The sequence below is a fragment of the Vitis riparia genome, chromosome 18 (genome assembly GCF_004353265.1).
Source record: "Vitis riparia cultivar Riparia Gloire de Montpellier isolate 1030 chromosome 18, EGFV_Vit.rip_1.0, whole genome shotgun sequence".
Taxonomy (NCBI): Eukaryota; Viridiplantae; Streptophyta; class Magnoliopsida; order Vitales; family Vitaceae; genus Vitis; species Vitis riparia.
Genome location: NC_048448.1, coordinates 5,961,800 through 5,981,881, shown reverse-complemented (window position 1 = coordinate 5,981,881; position 20,082 = coordinate 5,961,800). Strand labels below are relative to the sequence as shown.

Sequence of the window (20,082 nt, the reverse complement as noted above, 5' to 3'; positions counted from 1 at the left end):
GATTTACAAGATCAGTCAGTTCTATGGTTTGGCCGATTTAGCGGTCCAATTTTTAAGAGAATTTCTGTCCTAGAAAGAGCCTTCAATCATGTGCTAGGCATTTTGGGTAGCATTTACCTGATCAATCACTCCTTATAACATCTTTGAAAATTACATCCATTAACCAATAATTTTTAGCAGTGGCATTTCTCTGGAAAAACGTTCCTTCACCATTGAATCCATCAAACTGCCACAACCAACCAGCCATGATAAAGGAGAGCACTTACCTCAGTATGAGAATTACTACATTTTTATAAACGATTGCAAGTCAGCAAGTTGATACTATTATCAAGTGGAAAAATCACATTCCAATGCTGATGCCAGGCAACTTCAACAACAGTTGTTGCAGATAACAGACAGCAAAGTGCCAGAATTCATAACTCAAATGAAGCATGACTTTATGTTCACCCTAGAAAATCAAAGGTTTTTACTTGGGCATTACACTGTTAATGCTATCAAGTAGCTGGCCATGTTAAGTTTCTTGATTCATCGATGAATATTGCTCACATTTTCAAGTAGATTTTTTCCGTCTGTTCTTGTTTTACATGGTAAAAGAATATTAGAAGCTTTCATATATAAAAGAGAAGCAATGCAATTGAATCCAATACTCAAGCCACAATCCAAAAAAATTAGGAAATGAATGTGTCATGAGAACATAATGTCTTTAACAAAGCAAAAGGTTCTTCAATAAATTTAGTAGTTATGATAACAGCAGAAACATGGTATGCCTAACTGTATTGAGAAACAGAGAGATGTATGTAAATAAAGGAGAAAAAAATTATTTGAAGGTTAATGCGATTCTTCACCGTCTACCCACTTTAGTGTAGGGAGAACCTTAATCAGAAATGACTTGAATTTTTCATCAGTGATTGCATTCCCCACAATATCCAATTGCGTCAAATTGAAGCCTCTAAAAATCGCAAAAGCCTCCCAGTAGTTTGTCACTTTGGCATCGTCAGGTACAAATTCATTGAAATTCCAATCACTTCCTACTGTATGAGACAAAGGAGAAGAACACAAATACCTTCTTGTGTCAACGGGGTGGGCACCTATCTCATTGTATGAGATGTCCAACACCTTTAATAACTTCAGCAGTCTCAAAGGCTCCAAAGCAGTAAAACTGCTAAGCTTATTATGACTCAGGTTCAGGAAAGAGAGAAGCTGCATAGCCTCCAATCCTGTTCAAAAACACTAATCTCAGCACTTAATTTCTTTCCATACAATAATAATGGAAATGTAACGGCTAAGATGCTAAATGAAGCACTCAAGTGTTTTGACTTGAACCAGTTTCACGCAACTAGAAGAACCCATGTAATGACCTGATAGCAACCAATATTGGATGTTATGTTATTCAAGTGATTTCTATTTTGATACTTTTTCAACATTTGAAAAACCAGAAAAAGGAGCCCCCATATTTATAGGATTGTTAAAATTTTGTACATGTTTCATATATTTAAGAATCCAAGTCTACTTACAAGTTTCCACTTTCCAGATGGGCACACAATGCTTGCAAGAGCAACCATTAATTAGTTAAAATGTGATAGGATCCAAGTATGCTTTTCACTGTTTATTATGCTATTTTAGTTTGAACAGCTCTTTAAATAAGAGTCAAAACACAAAGTTTATAGAGATTTTCAGAAACCAAACTGAATGTGCATCTAAAACACAAGGTTAATATATACTTTCATTTTGGAAACCTTTCAATAATATGACAATTGCTGACAAAAATTCTTGTGAAAAAAAAAAGAAAAGAAAAAGAAAAAAAGGTTAAGGAAAAATGTACATGTAGGAAAAGATACAGGCAATCTAGATCAAAGGAATCTATCAAAGCTCACCAATTAAATGTGTAAAAGATTCATAATATCAGCAGTATAGTAGTTTACCATCAATTGATCGAAGTTCATTGTGGCTGAGGTCAAGCATTTGGACCCACAATAATTGCTCAACACATCCGATCCTTGATAAAGACAAATTATTTAGTCGTAAACAGACAGAATTACCAACACTTGAAGAGGTCGAGACCCTATGGTGGCAGCAGTGTTTCAGCAAGGATTCCCTATTGGATGTCACCTATGGAATCAGATAAATATCAGAACTCTACACTGAATGAAGCAATCAATATTATACCTTGGAACAAAAGTTTGAGGCTGACTCTATATTATGTCATAAGTTAGGAGAGATCTTAAAAAAAAACTGTTACATACCACGTGCATGAACGAAATTCCTTACCATTTTTAGGCATGCAGTCAATGATTTGTTCTTACCAGGAATTCTTCAACAAGATATAAATATAAAATCAATAAGCATATTTATTGGGTTTGACGGACTCTGTATCAGTCCATTAAATTAATCTTAGTAATAGCACACCCTCTAGAAATAGCAAAGACATGAAATAGGTTAATGGGTGAAATAAATTTTCTTCCCCATTAGATTTTAAGGCCTGAGTAAGGCAGCATTTGCATTTTGGATATGAAAGAGAATTATATAAACCGATGTAAAGGTCCAAAATACAGCTGTCTCTATGTAAACTCAAATGCTGAAGAAAACCACATGCCCAGGCAACTCCACCTTCAACACTGACTTCAAAAACAGATAATAATGAAGAGAAGAAAGTGTCACCTGCTGCAATAAGACTAAGCTTTGTGCCTCCTTATAGTATTGGGAATGCATTGGGTCCAACTCCATTAGGTCACTATATAGTTGTAGAACTTCTTCAGAATGGACCTTCTTGTGAGAATGTGGAGCCATGTATGACATCATTGCATCATGAGCCATCAGCAGTCTTGCAAGAGTAAGCTTTCCAATTTTACTGTAATAGTAATACAAAGGAAACAAGAAGACATCACATTTAGGAAAATAGCACATTATGAAAGTTCTAAGTTGTCCATCAAACAAATCAGGTTTACCAGTCTATCTCTGACAACAGTTGCCGAACAAGGGCTATCTCATTAACTAGAGTCTTTGCATGCCACTTAGAAGCTGCTGGCTCACGGTCCTTTTTAATGCTTAGTCGATCAAAATAAGCAATTGGGCTTGATTCTTGGACATGAGCATCATAAAAATGAAAATTTACATCTCTCCACAAAATCATCTCTACACTCTGCCTTTCAGCATGTTTTGAACTGAGAGGCTGTACACACACTGTAAATGCAAACCGAGAAGGATGGCTACAGTGAGAACCACTCAAAGAAACTATTCCCTGAGAATCTCCAAGATTAACTTCTATGGGATAAGCTGTTGAAGGATGGAGCTTTACATCAGGAACATTTAGATGTGTTACCCATGCTTGGGCAGCACAGGACTTACTTGTTGCAAGTGGTTTCCAAACAAGATCTTTATTTTCAGTAAACACTGATTTAACAGTTACAGTAGATGAGTTTACACCCTCAACAGCTTCATTGAAGTAAAGAATGAGAGGAAATGTTCCTGCATCAGAATGGAAACTTGTGAATGGAGACAAAGCACGGCCATCCAGGCAGCCTTCTGCTGATACAATGATATCAGAACCATGAACAGGCCAAGTAGAAACCAGCAGAGGAGTTTCTGGTTTAACCGTTTGATCAAGAAGCCAAAGATGATAAAACCAACCACTTTGATCATCTGGATCAGTGAAAAGAGCTTGATGTACAAATTCATACTCTTCTACCAAAACCTTTTCCTTTGGGAAAAACCCTTTGACCTTGTTTTGCAGCAAATGGGACAAAAGCACACTGCACAAATCCCTTAATAAGATAAGTCTTGAAAGTAATGTGTCCAGAAAGGGGGATATATACATCATAAAGCAAAACATGTAACCAAAACAACCGAAATATGTTTGGAGGTTTTAAATGCCGTCACATAATATCAGAAGAGTTTGAGTGAAAGAAATAAAAGCAGCCACTGCGAAATAGAGGGGGACATACATTTTATTGTCTACTCCTAAAGCAGATGCAAATGGAAGATCAAATAAATGCGATTTTGAATTGTATGATATTGTTGCCCACAACTGGGGACATTAAACATATTGTTATATGATCATAGCAACTCAATACCATATTCAGCCACAAGATAAATGTACAATTACTTAAGTACTGAATCAGACAGTATTACAGATATAAATGCACATGAGGATATGGCATTTCCACATGCAAGTGCATGCACACTCTCAATTCTATAATCAAATTATATAAAGTCAATGGTCTTATCATAACACAATAAAATGAGTGGCAAGCACATCCATAATTTATTATCATTTCAAGCTATCTCTTGATTCTTCCAAAATGTTTCTTGAGGGCTTAAGTCATGGATCAAAGTAACCATCGATAGTACAAACAACACAACCATTTGTTCAACTCATACCCTCAGAAGAGCAACATGCATGAAAAATAACTTTAATCTGGCAAAGACAATAGAGCTATTTAGTCATACCATCACTACAGCAGTATGCAAAAAATGATTTCGGATTTCAGAAACCATGAGCAAACCAATAAAAGTTTCTCTAAATATTGAAGGAAAAATGTTTTTAATGTTCATAATCCATAATCCCAAGTTAACAAATATAAGAAGACTACTTTTCATAAATTCACCAATAAATTAAGATGGATGGAATTTTAGTTGCTCATCATATCCAACTACAGGTAACCAAAATCAAATATAAAAAGATTAAAACAAAATATTAAAAATATCATGTACCTACGATTGTGCCATGCAGAATAATTGCTGAAATTTGTCTCTATTAATTTGGTTGTATACTTCAACTCCTCCTCATCAGGTATGCCCTTCAAGGCCGCAATAAATCTGAAACAATGAACAACACGACTTAAAAAATGCATTCCTCCATTATATATATATATATAAAGGCAAAAGAGGTCATCACCGACGATAATTCCAGGCATGGAAATTCCGAGAATCAGCCCTCTGAAACCGATCCAGTAGCTGCAATTCATGATCTACTGATGAATGCCCCTTGCTCAGAACCCATTTACGATGGTGCCACGCTCCATAAGACTTAAAATTCTGCTTCAATGAGCTCTCTACCTACATGAATGCATTCACTGAATTCAAAATACATTCTCAAACTCCAAAACATTCCGTGGCCAAAAAAAATAGGGAAAATAAAATCAGAATAAGAAATAAAAATAATAGGCTTCATTTTATTTCGATTTTAAGCGTCATTCACTTCCTTCCTTTCCTAACCTTTTGTCAACAGCCAACCAGAGCATTGCTTCTGGTTGCCTGCCATGATGATAAGGTCAAAAAACCATAACCAAAATTGGAATCTCATCTTCAATTTTGCTTTAATTGCCTTTCCTTTTCTAAATTTTCTCAGAAACCAAACACGATGAGGAGAAAGAAGGAAAAGATAAAAACATAAAAATCAGATGCTTTCCCTATTAGAGAACTGAAAGGAACGTACGACTCTAAGTTCCTCGCTGAAAATTGATTTTACTGTATCCGGATCAGACTCGGACTGACTCAGATTATGTTCAACAGCGAGCTTCCTATAATTCCAAGCTGTGTATGATTCGGGATTGGCTTCAAGTAGCTTGGCGGAGATCTCTAGGGCTTCCTTCGTATATCTAAAAGAATTTTAAATAAAAAAATAAAAAATAAACAAACAAAAAGGAGTGTAAATAGAAGAGTGTTTGGATCAAGGGATTGGGAAAGAAAACAAGAGAAAACAAGAACTGAAATGGAAAGAAAGAAAATGTATACATCTGATTGTGATGATTGTGAAGGAGCTGAGATTGAAGAGCGCGTAGCTTTTCAGCTTTGGCCGCTGAAGCTGCTGTGTCTTCGGGTTTCGGGGCTTTGCGAGGTCGTCCGTGCATTTTCCTCGAGAGAGAAACCAAGTGTGACTGTGCGACAAGGAACAAACTCGCCAACTAAACCAACACCTTAGACCGCACGACGCCTCTCTTTATATTTGTAATTTCGAACCATAGTATCGCCCCCGAAACGCACCGTTTTGGCCTTCCCTCCGCTGGAACGCATGGGTGGCTACGTGGTAAAGCAGTGAAAGTGAAAAACTCAAAAAAGTGTGGCATCCATCTTATATGTGCCCAAAGTGTGAGGTAGGTACATCTGTCTGCCTATTACATCTAAACCGATCAAAGATTTTTTAGATCCCATTCTTAAGCCTCCTAACTTGAAAATACGTAAGTTTAAGATTCAAAACCAGACTTCTATGTTTTCTTTTACGGCACTTCTATGAAAAGTGGTTTTATGAAAATCGGAAAAAGTTATTCTAATAGCGTTTTTAATAATACGTCGTATAAATACAAAAATATTTTTAGTATTAATAAATTACTAAAAAAGACCTTCATTACAAAACCAAAAAATATTATAATAAACCAAAAACTTGCATTAAAAAAAATATATAAATATTTATATTATTAAAATAAACTCAAAAAATTATAAATTAATGTCATTAATCTTATTACATGACAAGCTTGCAGTGATTTGGATGAGATTGTACAATATCTCAAAATTATTTTATGAATATTAGTTCTTCGATTACTGGTGAGGAAGTTTCATAAAAATTTGAAGAGAATGAAAGGGAAAGATGGGTAGCAAGAAACGAAAGAAGGATTGCAGAAATATTTTGGGTATTTTAGGAATATTTGAAATTTTTTGAAGTATTATTTCACTTGATTTGTGCCATCTATAACATTTTGAAACCTTAGTTTCTCTTGAACATGGCACTAATATAATTTAATTTTGTTCTTATTTGAAGAAGCATTCATGATTGAATATTTGATTCTAGACGGGACCCGTAATTCCTTTTCATAACAGCATGTTCACTTTAAGGGAAAAACAAAAAAGGAACTTGTGACAAACACATCATATTTGGGCGTCAGTACAGAAAAACTAGAGGTAAGAATGCGAGAGCTCAAATAGAAATAAACTCAAAGTCTCTTCATATTTGAAAATCACGAGTTCAAACGCAAGCCTCTCAAACTCCACATCAAAAGAACCTGTTATATGATCCCCCTGCTCCAATTATGCTAATATTTGTGTATATATTATCCAAGCATAAGCCCTGCCTAGCAAACAAAAAGGGCACCCTGTATCAGGTGTAGCCTCAGAATGAGCGGCCTGCACCCACGCCCTCCAAATTAATTTTGAAAATTTTAAGATGTCCCTGACCCAATACTTCTAAGAGAACATCTCCCCTTTTTTTTATGTAATTTTCCTAAACTGTAGAACAAATCAAATCTATCAAAATCCCCCCTGATTCACCCTAGATTTGAGGCCACAATGCCCAGGGCGCTTGCTCCGTTGCTCTTGAAATCGTCTTCATTTGCACCCATTTGCTTGAAATCCTTTGCGGCACTTGCAGCCTCTGTCTGATCCTCGTTGGGACTGTTCATTATCGCGGAATCCACCAGTCCAGCTTCAGAAACCTTGTTCACCTCCATGGCCACAGTGACTAAAACTTCTGCAGGGGACATGGAAGAGATTCCCAGCTCAGGAGGTGCTTTATGGTCGGTTTTTTTTATGTCTGAAGCTGTTGCTTGCCCATTTTGACAATTACCAATGATATCAGGAATTGGGTCACCTTCAGCAACAGTTTTGTCCCCCCCATTTTGGTTTACAATTGATTTCTCCCCTTCAACATTCTCCTTTGATTCCATGGACAACAGTCCAGATTCAGCTACTTGGACCATAGATGCATCAGTCTGAAGCAGTTCTGATCCCACCTGATTATCTATATCAACCTCCATACCCCTTGTATCTTCAACTTGATCATTGCCTACCTTGTTTCCAGGGAATTTCTTCCTAAGCCCCTTGGTTTTGAAACGAGCTTTCTTTGGTTTGAGAGCTTTTGCAGGCTCATCAAGATTACCTGACTCTGGTCCCTTCTTTTTGCCCGGTATTACTGTCAACTGAGTGTTGCCAATTGATTTCTCACCAACTCCATCTGTATTTGCCTGGATTGCTAAGAGAGCAGTTCTAGCAGCTTTGATCTCTGCTTCTTTCTTTGTTCTTGCTGCAGCTCCAATATAACGAATCCCCCCAATCTCAACTGTACAAGAAAAAGAGGCTGCTCTACCTGGTGATTCATCTTTCTGGCATACATACATTGGAATTGCATAGTTCATCTTCTGTGCATATTCTTGGAGCAGGTTTTTGCATAAGCCTGTTTCATGCTGAAACACACGCCAAAACAGAAGTCAGATATAAATCAACTAAAAACTGCATGTGGCTACAAATAAGAAACGAAAAATATACAATAACAATAACTAAGAATATTTTCATTAAGCAACAAGCAATACTAGTGGGTATGATTGCAATTCGAAAAACATCATATTCATAAAAAGAGACACCATATCTAAATAAAAAATGGACTCCACTAAAAGGAGTACAATTCTGTTGGATAGACCTGTAAGTTGGTGATGATGGAAGCGATCACATACCGTCTAGCTAGTAATGCAATATATGAATTATATCAGTCATGAATATCAAGATAACTTTCAGGAAAATGATCTAGGAAAAAAAATGCATTTTCCACCATTTGAGTCATGCCATTTCATTTTCTATAGTATATATCTGTGTTCAGGTGTATGATAAAAATTTCCGACTCTTTGTTTCCAAAGTGAGTTCCAAATGAAGATCCACACATGTATAACACATATTTGCACACCACCTTACACATTTATATCATCTATGGAACTGCTAGAAGAAAAAAAACATCAGAGGAAAGGAGGAAAACATAAGGAAGAAAACAAGAATGTGGAAAAACAAAAGAAAGCTGCAAAAGAGTTGAACAACACAGCACAGCAGCATAAAGGTATCTCTCAACTATATTCTGCAGATGTGCGAATGTGTTTAGGTGGGGGTAAAGGCTGTTCCATGCAAAAGCAAGAAGGCCTCTTGGCACTCTAAGAGTTGAACTAGAGGCATTGTACAATAAACAAGCACCGTCATAAGAATTTCTAGACAACTAAAATAAAAATGAAAAACCAATTGGCCAATCCTTCTGTATTGTTAATTTTTTCCTCCCCTTATCTGATAGAATTTGAGAAGGAACTTGCTATATGAAAGAACACCTCTTGTTTGAGGATTAAGGCCCTCATATCAACTTTGCCTACTTATCAACCTCATTTCACATGATGAATGCGGCAAAAGTTTTTTGTAAATACTCTGAATGTTTCACAAACTATTTTTCTGCCTTTAGAATAGAAGTGATTTGGAATAAAAATAAAAATAAAAGCACAATGGGTAGAGTTGTATAGAGGGTTTTAATTATATAGGCTGGGATGATCAGTGGCCAATAGGAACTTCTGAAGTAAGGAATAAAGTATAAAGGAATAATAGAATGATAGCAAACATTGGAGCAATTGCTTTGAATTTTAAAACCTTCTTAAAAGCATAAACATTTTATACATAAACAAAATTTTTTGCCAACGTAGAACCAAATCAACCAAGTAAAAAGTCATTCACTTGTATCTCAACCCAAATGCAACATGCTACGTTTTCTTTCACAGAATACTATTCAACAATACCAAACAAAACAAACACCATCCCTGAATAGCACCTCCACAATCAAACCAAACCAAAGCCTACTCCCCATCCCAACCCAAGCAAATCATCACCACCCCAACTTCCTGAACTATTCCCAACATTTTCCAAGTTTATTTCCAAATTCCAAATTATTCTGAAGTGTCAAGTAACTCCAAAATCCTGATTTTGTTTACTGAAAGTAAGGAGAAAGAACAAAAGAGTGGGAAGTAGTCTCTTGATGATCCAGATCTGATGTTCATGAAATCTGTAAGTGCCGGTTTAGTGAAAAGAGGGAATAGTATTAAGTTTTCCTAGGGTAAGGTAAATGATATGAATTGACAATTTACCTAATGTTTATGCTTTCACTCATTTTTGTTGACTGTCGAATAAGGGTTTGTAAAAATGGGGGATTTTTCCTTTTAACAAGACGCAAAAAAACATGTATTGTCTCCTAAACAACTGCATAAACCCTATTTATACAAATTGAAGGCCTCTGACCCTTTGCAAATGAACTATCAATAAACAATTACAAACTACCTAAAAACATGTGTTCATGTTACAACCAGAAGCGTCCACAACCACACATGAATGGACCATAGAAATCAATAAGCAAAGACATTTACCTCAGCATGAGAAGACAAACACCATGCATGATGCTATTATATTCCTAGAAAATAGACAAAATACACCATATATAGGAACAAGGACAATGTTTTCTAAAAGATATAAATTGGCGGTATGCTAATGAAAGAGAGGCATTTTGGAGGCGTGTAAATAGTCTCAAGTATGGCGAAGAGGAGGGGGGATGGCGTACTCGGGAAGTAAATGGGAGAAACGGTGTTGGGCTTTGGAAAGCAATCAGGAAGAAGTGGTTGTTTTTAGATGGTAGGTTAGCTTACCGTGTGGGTAGTGGGCAAAGAGTGAGATTTTGGACGGACAAGTGGTGTGGAGATGAGCCACTTTGTGAGTCCTTCTCCTCTCTTTTCTCCATCTCCTTGTCTAAGAATGCTTGGGTTTCGGAGGTTTGGAACCCCATTGGTGATGGGGATGGTTGGACTCCTCTTTTTGCAAGGGCGTTTAATGATTGGGAGATCGAATTGGTGGAGCTTTTGTTGCAAAAGATCCATGCCTTCCAGGTACAAAGGGAGGAGGAAGATAGAGTGATCTGGACAGCTTCAAATGATGGCGCTTTCTCAGTTAAGTCTCTTTATTCTATTTTGGAGCGTGGGGGTTCTTCTATGTTCCCTAGCGAAAGTATTTGAAGGGTAAGAGTGCCTCCAAAGGCAGCTTTCTTTGCTTAGGAGGCTTCCTAGGGTAAAGTCTTAACTTTGGAGCAACTTCAAAGGAGGGGGTTCTCTTTGGCAAACAGGTGCTTTCTTTGTCTATCTGAAGCAAAAACGGTGGATCACCTCTTACTTCATTGTGTTAAGACGCGGGTCTTGTGGAATCTTCTTTTCTCCCTTTTTAGTGTGTCTTAAACTCTTTCGTGTACAGTGAAGGAAACCCTTCTTGGATGGATGGACTGTTTGTGGGGAAAAGGCGCAACAAGGCTTGGCAAATGGCTCCTTTATGTATATTTTGGTCAGTCTGGAAAGAGAGGAATAGACTAGCTTTTGGGAATGAGGAGCTCTCGCTTCAAAGATTGAAATATTCTTTTGTATGTAATCTTTGGTCTTGGGTCAAGGTTTCCTTAGTAGCAAGCCCTTTTTCTCTTGTAAGTTTTTTAGACTGAATAGGCTCCTAGTAAGGGAAGGCGGTGTGTATACTTCGAGGGCACTGGCTTTTGGTGTTTCCTCTTTTTGATTAATATACTTAATTTTTACTTATTAAAAAAAAAATATAGCCACAAGCTCCATTTTATAGAATAAAAAACAAATAATGGATGAGTGGAATCAAAATGAAATCAAAAAGATTAATTATCAGAATAGTAAATATAGGATAATAAAAGAATAATTAGAAGCAAGAGAACAACTTTTAAGAAGACAAAATAGTGGTAATAAACTAGTAACTAGCTCAAGCGAAAGGGGTAGGATAGTGATATGGGAGATTCCAAGTTCAAAGTGCAATGAGGGTAAATTTTAACCTGGAATGCAACAAGCTTCAAACAAGGGGTTGAGATTGGGATATGAGAGATTCCATGTTCAAGGTGTAATCACAACCAATTTCAACCAGGAATGCAACAACCTTCAAACAGCACTCGTCAAGCCAAGATGCTTAATCACTCTTTTGATATGAAAAATTATTCTTAAATAAGCAATATAGTATCCAATATAATAGGAAACATTGTCGTTAGGGCTGCAACTTGGATAGGTCCAACCTGCCCAACCCATGGTTTGGGTTGGTGTGGGCAAGATTTGAATAGGTTTGGGTCAAGCTTGGACAGTGTTGTCAAATGCAAAAGGCAATATCAAGGCGATAAGACTCCTTTTAGCCTAAGGTGAAAGGCGAAAAACAAGGCAATAGCCTAACTATAGTAAGGCGATAAAAAATATACATATATTTACCTATTCGATATTCAACCAATATAAGTATTGTCTTGAACAATCAACACTATTAATTTTTCATCGCTCACGATGTCTTATAAAATTAACAAAATAGTAATAATTATTGAAAGTGTTTTCAAACATCTAAAAAACAAAATAAGAAATTGAACATTCTAGAGAAGCTTTAGGCATCATCATCATAGTCATTATTGAAATTAAAATTGTCATTACTTCCATCAAGACTAGATTGATAACCCTTCATCTTATTATCTCTATGATTGATAATATAATATTTTATCTTATACTTTGTTTAATCCAATGTTAGATTGAATGAAATTATAATCTAAGTATGTTTAATCTTAATTCATGGTCAAAGGCGACCCCGCCTCTATGCTTTGTGTCTTATCCCAAGGCGATTGCTTAGGCATTGCCTCTTTAAATTGCCTTGCCTAGGTCTTCAAAAGGCGACTTTTATCTACCCAGCCTAGCCTGATGGCTAGGCGACCCAGACGATTGCCTTTGATAACAGTGGGCTTGGGCTAGAAAAATATCACCCTGAAAATATTAGGTTTGGCGTGGGTTGAAGGTTTGGGCAATCCGCCAAAACCCAAACTTACACATTATTATTTATTTATTATTTTTAAATTATATTCCAGTAAATTTATTTAAAATATGAAAAATATAAAAAGGACAAGGAATAAACCTTAACATTTCTTACTTTTTTATTATCTTGGCTAGGGTTTATCATTTTTAATTATATCAGAGTAATGGGTTTATCTTTTTTGTTTAATTGTTAAAGTATTTTAGAATGTTGAAATTTGAGTTTTTGAGTTGTCTTTATGTAAAATCAATAACAAATGGACATATTTTAAGATTTTGAGACATTTAACCTTTAGCCTTTTATTTTGTAATATGATTTGAATAGCTTTGACTTTAAAACAATTATTTTATTTAATAACCCGCGGAGAACCCGTGGAAAATCATGTTGCCCACACGCCTAGTGTGGGTTAGTAATTCCCAACCCAACCTCAAGTTGGATTTGGCATTGGTTGGACATGCTGATCGTGGGTTTGACATAAGGTTAGCCTTCTAAGCTGCCTAAATTGCAACCCTAATTGAGGTGCATCACATGTCCAACTACCATTACTACTTGATAAAAAAACCTCTGATCAACTGTGGTGTGTCGTGTGTTCAAAACATGTTCACACAGTTTTCTACAAATCACCATTAATGTTGTTTTATTGCCCTCAAAAGTCATGAAAAAAGAAGAATCAGATCTCAAAATCCATTTGAATTCTTTCTAGAAACATTAAGACCACATATGTTGTGTTAGAGGAGTTCATGTGAGGTGATGATTGCTAAACAGCACTTCTTCCAATAAACCTTTCCTGGATCCGAAAGGAATCAATATGGAAGCTCACACACTTCAACAACATTAGGTGATGGAAAGGGAGGTATGCTAGTATCTTGATAAGGGTTATGGATAAACACAAAGGAGAAAAGGAGGAAAAAAAGGTTGTTTGTTTTTAAGTGGACTGAAAGTTAGAAGAGGAATCACAAGTGATAACCGAGATCATGTGATCTAGTTCACAGCTTGTGTCATTTGTGTTTGCTTTCAACTTCCTCTTTTCTATATCTTCTTCATACATGTGAGGGGGATTGCCCTGACTTTAAAAAAAAAAAAATTCAAAAAAAAAGGGGGTCTTGTTCTCACATAAGCAGACATCTAATAATTTTTTTTTTTTTTTGATAGGATAGATATCTAATATTCATGGGAAACAAGACCTTATAAAAATGATAATAATAATGTGTTCACAGAGAGAAAATTGGGGGTGGAGGTAGGCATGGGCTGGCTGGTGGGTGGGAGAAAAGAAAAGTTGAGCTTCTAATATAATAATATCTGAAAAGAAATCGAATACGTAAAAACTACAGTACTATGATAAACAAATTACAACAACATCAAATGGAAGTGAAAGGTGTCAAAACTAACCACAAAAGAAAGTTCAACCACAGGTCTTTAAAAGACTAACAATAAATGAAAGTTCAACAACATTCTCTAAAAGACAAAATGAACTCACCACAGGTTGAGAAATGCATTCCTTCATGTTCCCAGATTTAGCTAATTCCACAAGAGCAACTTCAGCAGCTGACTGCTCTGCTGCCTTGCGATTGGAAAATCCAGGTAGAGAATCATACCTGACATCATTCACTATCACTGTGGACTTAAAGGAAGGCACATGGGGAGGACCTTCCTTGATGGTATCGTATAAAGGTGTCGGAAGTCCCACTTTTTGTGCATACTCTTGTAATCGGCTTTTGAATACATAGCAATTTGAAACACCTGACATATGTAAATACATATGAGATAATGTAAATAAATATGAGTAAATGAATCATCAAAAAATAATCTCAACTTAAATGAAAATTTTAGTAAATATCTCAGTTATCCATACAAATAAGGGATTTAATGAGGTTGACTCCTAATTTGAGTTGAAAAAGAAAAATCCAAAAATAGATTTATAATTGCATAACATTGAAACTTATCATTTCCTGTAGATCATCTAATTTAAATTAGTAGTTGGAGTTTTCAGAACCTTCATTGCAGATTGAGGCAACCAATTTTCTACAGGTAATGAATGTTGCTACTTCTCCCTTCATTGCTGTAGATTTTGAACATTGCCCAAAATTCTTTAGGGACTAGATTCATCAACCGAAATGATCTGAATTATTGTCTAAATATCAAGAGTTGTGGTGCCAAAGGAAAGGAACCACAACACTATCTAGTTGTCGCAAGGGTACTCAGTGACTCATTGTGATTAGCAGAGTATAGAAAACTACAAAATCATCAATTATAACAGAGCCATTAATGATGAGCTGATTCCATCACTAGATGCAGTGGATTAGGATCGACTTTAAAATTTCTTAAGTGCGATCATCTCGAGTTTGCACTATCACTTGTGATGATAGCTACCATCTTCAAGTAATGACCCCCTCTGTTACCTTTGCAGAGTTGCACAAAATACTATAGAAAATAAAATGAGGCAATTCAAATTTGGAACACCCTTAACATGTAGATATAGATCGTGTAAAATTTACTCATGCATTTCGAGAGAACCCAATCAACATACTGAACTAATTTACAAATCTGAGTATAGACAACCAAGATAGAATACATGTGAAAAGCACTTCACTAGAAATACAAGCCACTCTAACTTGTTGGAAACAGGTAATTTCTACCTGTATCCTATGCAGGTGTTTTGTGAAACACTGAAACTTCCACCCGATGAGCAAACCACGATTCCTTGTGATGCAATGGATTGAAGTTAACTAGCTAAGAAAACAAATGTAACAATGACTCATCCCCTCCACGTTGAGCTTAGAGGCTCCTACCCTTTGGCAATAAACCAAAAGTCCCCGTTTGAGCCTTCCCCTATTTAGGTCAACCAGTGTTTTCTTTGTTGACAGTTGGGATAGATGCTTTGCTGTTAGGATGGATTTCCCATTGTCAATAATAGTGATCATGCATAAAAAATTGTGGCAGATTTAGGGTTATTAAGGTATTGGTGGAAAATTTCGTATAATAACCCTGTACAAAAGTTTAAGAACAACTTTCCTTTCTATTTTAGCATCTTTTTCTTAGATAGGAAAAATAAATGGCTTTTCTTTGATAGAAGGAAATAGGAAGTGATTAATCCAACTGTGAAAGGTATTCAAGAATTCTACGGAATCGTTCAGTTCAGTTCAGAGGCATAGAAATGTTATGAAAGAAGAGATAGACAAATAGATCATTACGAAATAGGCATTCAATACGCACAGGGAGAAAACTAAGGCAGAGCATAAAAAGAAATGAATCCTTCGATTGGTTAGAGGGCAATGGAGACAAAGGAAAATGAGATTCTGAACCCCGTTCAATATGAAGAAATTAATTTTATTAGAAAAAAAAACACATTTCAAACTAAGCCAAAAGGCTGAATTGGGCTCAACTGAGTAGAAATTTCGCTCTACTAGTACTCAGGTAGAGAAAAAGAAATCCAAATTTCAAAATTCCCTTCTCTTTTCTCACATTTCCTCTCCAACCAAACCGAGCTCTTTCCATTCCACCAAACAATCCAATCCCGATGCTTGAAAACAACGAATGCAAAAAATACAATAAAATTAGGGGATGAACAGGCCGTTCTGAATGCCATTAACAAAAATAATAATAAAAAAATCACATTACAAGGTACAGGTGAAAAAGAAAAAAAGAAAAGAGAAAAGCGAAACCTGCGAAACCATCATTGCTGGACATTTTTGGCGGTTGTACTGAAAGGATGCTGTTTGGTTGCAGAGAAATGGCGAGAGAAAATGAATCGGTGGGAAATCGCCACTCCGCTCAATACGCTGTGGATTGAGAAGAAGCGTTTCAATAAACCAAAAGACGAGAGATTTTTTATATGAATGGAAACAGTAATCTGGAAGCTCAGAAGCGGAAGAGTCCAGCAGTGGAAGTAGTAGTGGGGAATTGTTTTGGCTGTATTTTGATGGAAGATCTCACCACCACCAGCCACGATGGAGGTGGGGAATCACAGCCGCACGCTCTCATCTTTTACTGGGCCATGTACCTCGAAACCCAGGGGTTTTTATGGCTCAATGAAACTCTGTTCCTGGATGCAAGCCTCCAACCCAGTGTTAATAAAATGGTAATTTTCTCAATTCTTTAGAAAATAAAATAAAATATAGAAAAAGAATAAGTAAAATGAAATAAAAAAAAAATTAAAAATAAATAAAGTTAATAAGGTTTTTTTTTTAGGTTCAAACTTTTCTTTACTTATTTAACTCTACTTTATAAATATTACAAATTTTAAAAATATATAATTTTTCTAATAATTTTTATTATATTTTACTTTCTTTTCATATTTTTCATAATAAAATCAAATATGAGAAAATCATTTTGTAACTTTTTTTTCCCTTATTATTTTTCAGGAACCATACGTTACCTTAAATGAAAATTTTATAAAAATAAATAAATGATAAAAATCTTGTATGATAACTATTTTTGAAAATAATTATGGAAAATGATTTTTATAAATAGTTTTTCAAAACAAAAGTTTATTTGAAACCTTAAATGTTTTTAACTTAATTTTAATATTTTTTTTTTAATATGTTTAAAAGACACATTTTATATATAGTGTTTTATTTTTAATCATTTTTACATGTTTATATAATTATTTTTTGAGATAACTCTCAAAACATAAGTAAAAAATAAATAAAGTATGTTATTTTAAAATATCTTGTTTTCTATTTTTGAAAACAAAATTCGGTATTTAATTGTTAAACATATTTTCCTATTACTTTGTTATAAATAACATAAAACTGTTTTTTAAAACAATTATAAAACAGTTTTTAAAGCACCTTTTGGCAACTATTTTCAATAATAATTTTATATTATTTAAAACAAAAAGCATAAAGATATTATGCAACCAGAAAACTGCTTTCTATTTTTTGTTTTTAAAAACCAAAAACATGATATTTTTATATAACATTTTTTCGAGCTTTGACCCAAAATACTATGTTTAAAAAAAAAAAATCCATAAAGTACCCTTATTTTCAAAATAATGTCCAATCTAATGTGTTTGCGCCACGTAAATTGTTATGTCATAAAACCGTAGTTACCAACTACGGTTTTATTTTTAAAGAACAATTAAAACCGTAGTTGGTGACTACGGCTTTGACTATTTTTAAAAACAGTCAAGGCTTTAATTTTAATTTTATATATAAATATATATATATATATATATATATATATATATATATATATATATATATATATATAACTTTAATTTTTTTAAATAAAATATTATATTATTTTGATTTTATATTGATTAAAAATATGTAAGTGGTGTAATAAAAATATTTAATTTTAATTGATCTCATTATTTAAAGAATAGTAATATATAAAATTAAATAATTGATGTCTTTAATTTGATATAAAAATATATTTTAATAATTTTATGAAAATATTTGACACTATACTCAATATAAATATAATTAGTTATAAATATATTATTTTATACCCTCATAATGAAGAATATTATATTATTTTATAACTTTGTGCAAAAATTAAAGGCAATTATGCACTTCAAGTGGGTAAATAATTAGAAAATTACTTAAATACAACAAAAATAAATTTTTTTTCCATTTTTCTCCTTTCAAAATGGGATCAAAATGGAATGGAGAGACTTAAAATGTTAAACTTAAAATGCCAACCTAAAAGAATTTGTTTTTCCACTTCTTAAAATATAGAATTGTAGAAAGAAAATACCTTTGTTTTTCCGATCATTTCACTATTTAGTTTAATTGTTTTAGTAAATAGATGAAAATGCTTTTGAAATATTTTTGTAAATTCATTGATAATAAGAAAAATGTTTTTTATTGGATACCAGTGGGAGTTTTGGGCAAAAATGATTTATTTAAAACAAAAAATTCATAAAATAATTTTATCCTCAAAATAATTTTTAATGTGATGTGTGTCTTATTCATGTGGGTATTCACATCACAAAACTGTAATTGGTAATCATGATTTTTGATTTTTTTTTTTTTAAATAGTCAAAATAGTAGTTGGTGATTATAACTTTAAATTTAAACCTAAAACCTATTTTTTAAGTTCAAATTTTAAATCATGTGAACGTTCAATTTTTTAAAAATTATTTTGATTGAAGGTTTAGATTGTAATTTTTTTTTTAATATATTATTTTTTCTATATCAATATAATGTTGTTGTAACTAATTAGTTATAAATATAATTAGTTTAAATTTAAACCTAAAACCAATTAGTTTAAATGAATAAAACTAATCGGGAAAGGGAGAAAAGGTAAAGGAAAGTTAAAGCTGTAGTCAGTGATTACGGCTTTGACTGTTTTTAAAAAAATAAAACCGTAGTTACCAATTACGGTTTTATGATGTGGCAATCTACGTGGCGCAGGCATATTAGATTGGGCATTATTTTAGAAAGGGGGTACTTTATGGATTTTTTTTTAAAACGTAGTATTTTGGTTCAAAGCTCCATTTTTTCACTTATTTTTTATATTTTTTTAATAATTATATAATCATATAGAATAGAACAGTATACATAAAATTTATCTTTAAAAATATTAAAAACTTGTTAAAAATATTTGACATTTTCAACATATTTTTGTTTTTATAAAACATTAAAGAATAAATTTTAAAAAATATTCTCAAAAAAAGAATTCGAAAATAGTTACCAAGGCTAAAGTAATTGATGTGATTTGTTTTGAAATATTATAAATCAAATTATGCTTTGAAATATTATAATATTAAATTTGATGAATGCAGTTTTATTTTAATAAATTATTGCTATTAGATGTAAGAAGTTTACTTGAAGTGTTTAGCGAAATTGTTTTATATAAGTCATTTTTTAACATAACAAGTAATATTTCGAAATTTTAGAAAGTCTTTTTTCTAAATTTTATTAAGAGTTTAATATACTTTACCCCTTATGTATTTTACACATTATACATCGAGTTTAAAATCCAATAATTTGTCATTAAAGGTTTTTAAAGACCATTGTACCATTTTTGTAACACGGTATTAGTTTAATTGAACAGAAATGTTATGTTATGCACATGATTTAACAAAGTGAAGGTAGATCGGTATTTTGAAATACTAAAACACTTGCAATCAAGTCACATGCATAATACATGACATTTTTCGTTCAATAAAAAAAAAAAAAAAAAGGAGTACATTGTTGGTTTTTAAAAAGTTTAGAGGACAAATTGTTGGATTTTAAACATAGGAGCATGCAATGAGTAAAACAAACAATAGGTGGAGGGGTAATGTGTATTAAACTCAATGATCTAATATATATTAAAAAAAAAAAAAAAAAACTTTGTAAGCTGAAAGGTTTCATAATCACTGCTAAATGTACTAAACATTTTTTAAATTAAAAGGACTTCTTAGATTCACTTTCAATTGGACTATTAGTCTCTAATTTGATTGAAATTAATATTTTAAACTCACTTTTGTATGCTCAATTTATCAAGCTATCAAAACTCATTTTCATATGCTCAAGTTATCAA

At 33.6% G+C, this 20,082-nt stretch overlaps 2 protein-coding genes across 2 annotated transcripts; both read right to left on the bottom strand.

The window, feature by feature from the left end:
- Window positions 1–634: 634 nt before the first annotated feature.
- Window positions 635–5,921, bottom strand: LOC117906748 (geranylgeranyl transferase type-2 subunit alpha 1). Its single transcript, XM_034819921.1, has 8 exons — window positions 5,734–5,921; window positions 5,435–5,597; window positions 4,895–5,055; window positions 4,711–4,815; window positions 2,946–3,749; window positions 2,659–2,848; window positions 1,923–2,109; window positions 635–1,217 (listed from the first exon to the last, which is right to left on the bottom strand). The coding sequence occupies exons 1-8, from the start codon at window positions 5,847–5,849 to the stop codon at window positions 829–831; spliced, it is 2,115 nt and encodes a 704-aa protein (XP_034675812.1). The 5' UTR covers window positions 5,850–5,921; the 3' UTR covers window positions 635–828.
- A 994-nt stretch (window positions 5,922–6,915) lies between these two features.
- On the bottom strand, window positions 6,916–16,606 carry LOC117907903 (double-stranded RNA-binding protein 1-like). Its single transcript, XM_034821584.1, has 3 exons — window positions 16,272–16,606; window positions 14,087–14,349; window positions 6,916–8,171 (listed from the first exon to the last, which is right to left on the bottom strand). The coding sequence occupies exons 1-3, from the start codon at window positions 16,294–16,296 to the stop codon at window positions 7,257–7,259; spliced, it is 1,203 nt and encodes a 400-aa protein (XP_034677475.1). The 5' UTR covers window positions 16,297–16,606; the 3' UTR covers window positions 6,916–7,256.
- Between the last annotated feature and the right edge of the window lie 3,476 nt (window positions 16,607–20,082).

Bases quoted from the DNA above. Each gene is read 5' to 3' on its own strand.
- LOC117906748 (XM_034819921.1), bottom strand. From the start codon at position 5,849: ATGCACGGACGACCTCGCAAAGCCCCGAAACCCGAAGACACAGCAGCT. The intron at 4,816-4,894 runs GTGATGACCTCT...TCATTGTTTCAG, and splicing joins CATGCCTGGAATTATCGTCG to ATTTATTGCGGCCTTGAAGG. The intron at 2,849-2,945 runs GTAAACCTGATT...TTACTATTACAG, and splicing joins CTGTTGTCAGAGATAGACTG to TAAAATTGGAAAGCTTACTC.
- LOC117907903 (XM_034821584.1), bottom strand. From the start codon at position 16,296: ATGTCCAGCAATGATGGTTTCGCAG. The intron at 14,350-16,271 runs GTTTCGCTTTTC...TACATATGTCAG, and splicing joins CAGCAATGATGGTTTCGCAG to GTGTTTCAAATTGCTATGTA. The intron at 8,172-14,086 runs GTGAGTTCATTT...CGTGTGTTTCAG, and splicing joins AATGCATTTCTCAACCTGTG to CATGAAACAGGCTTATGCAA.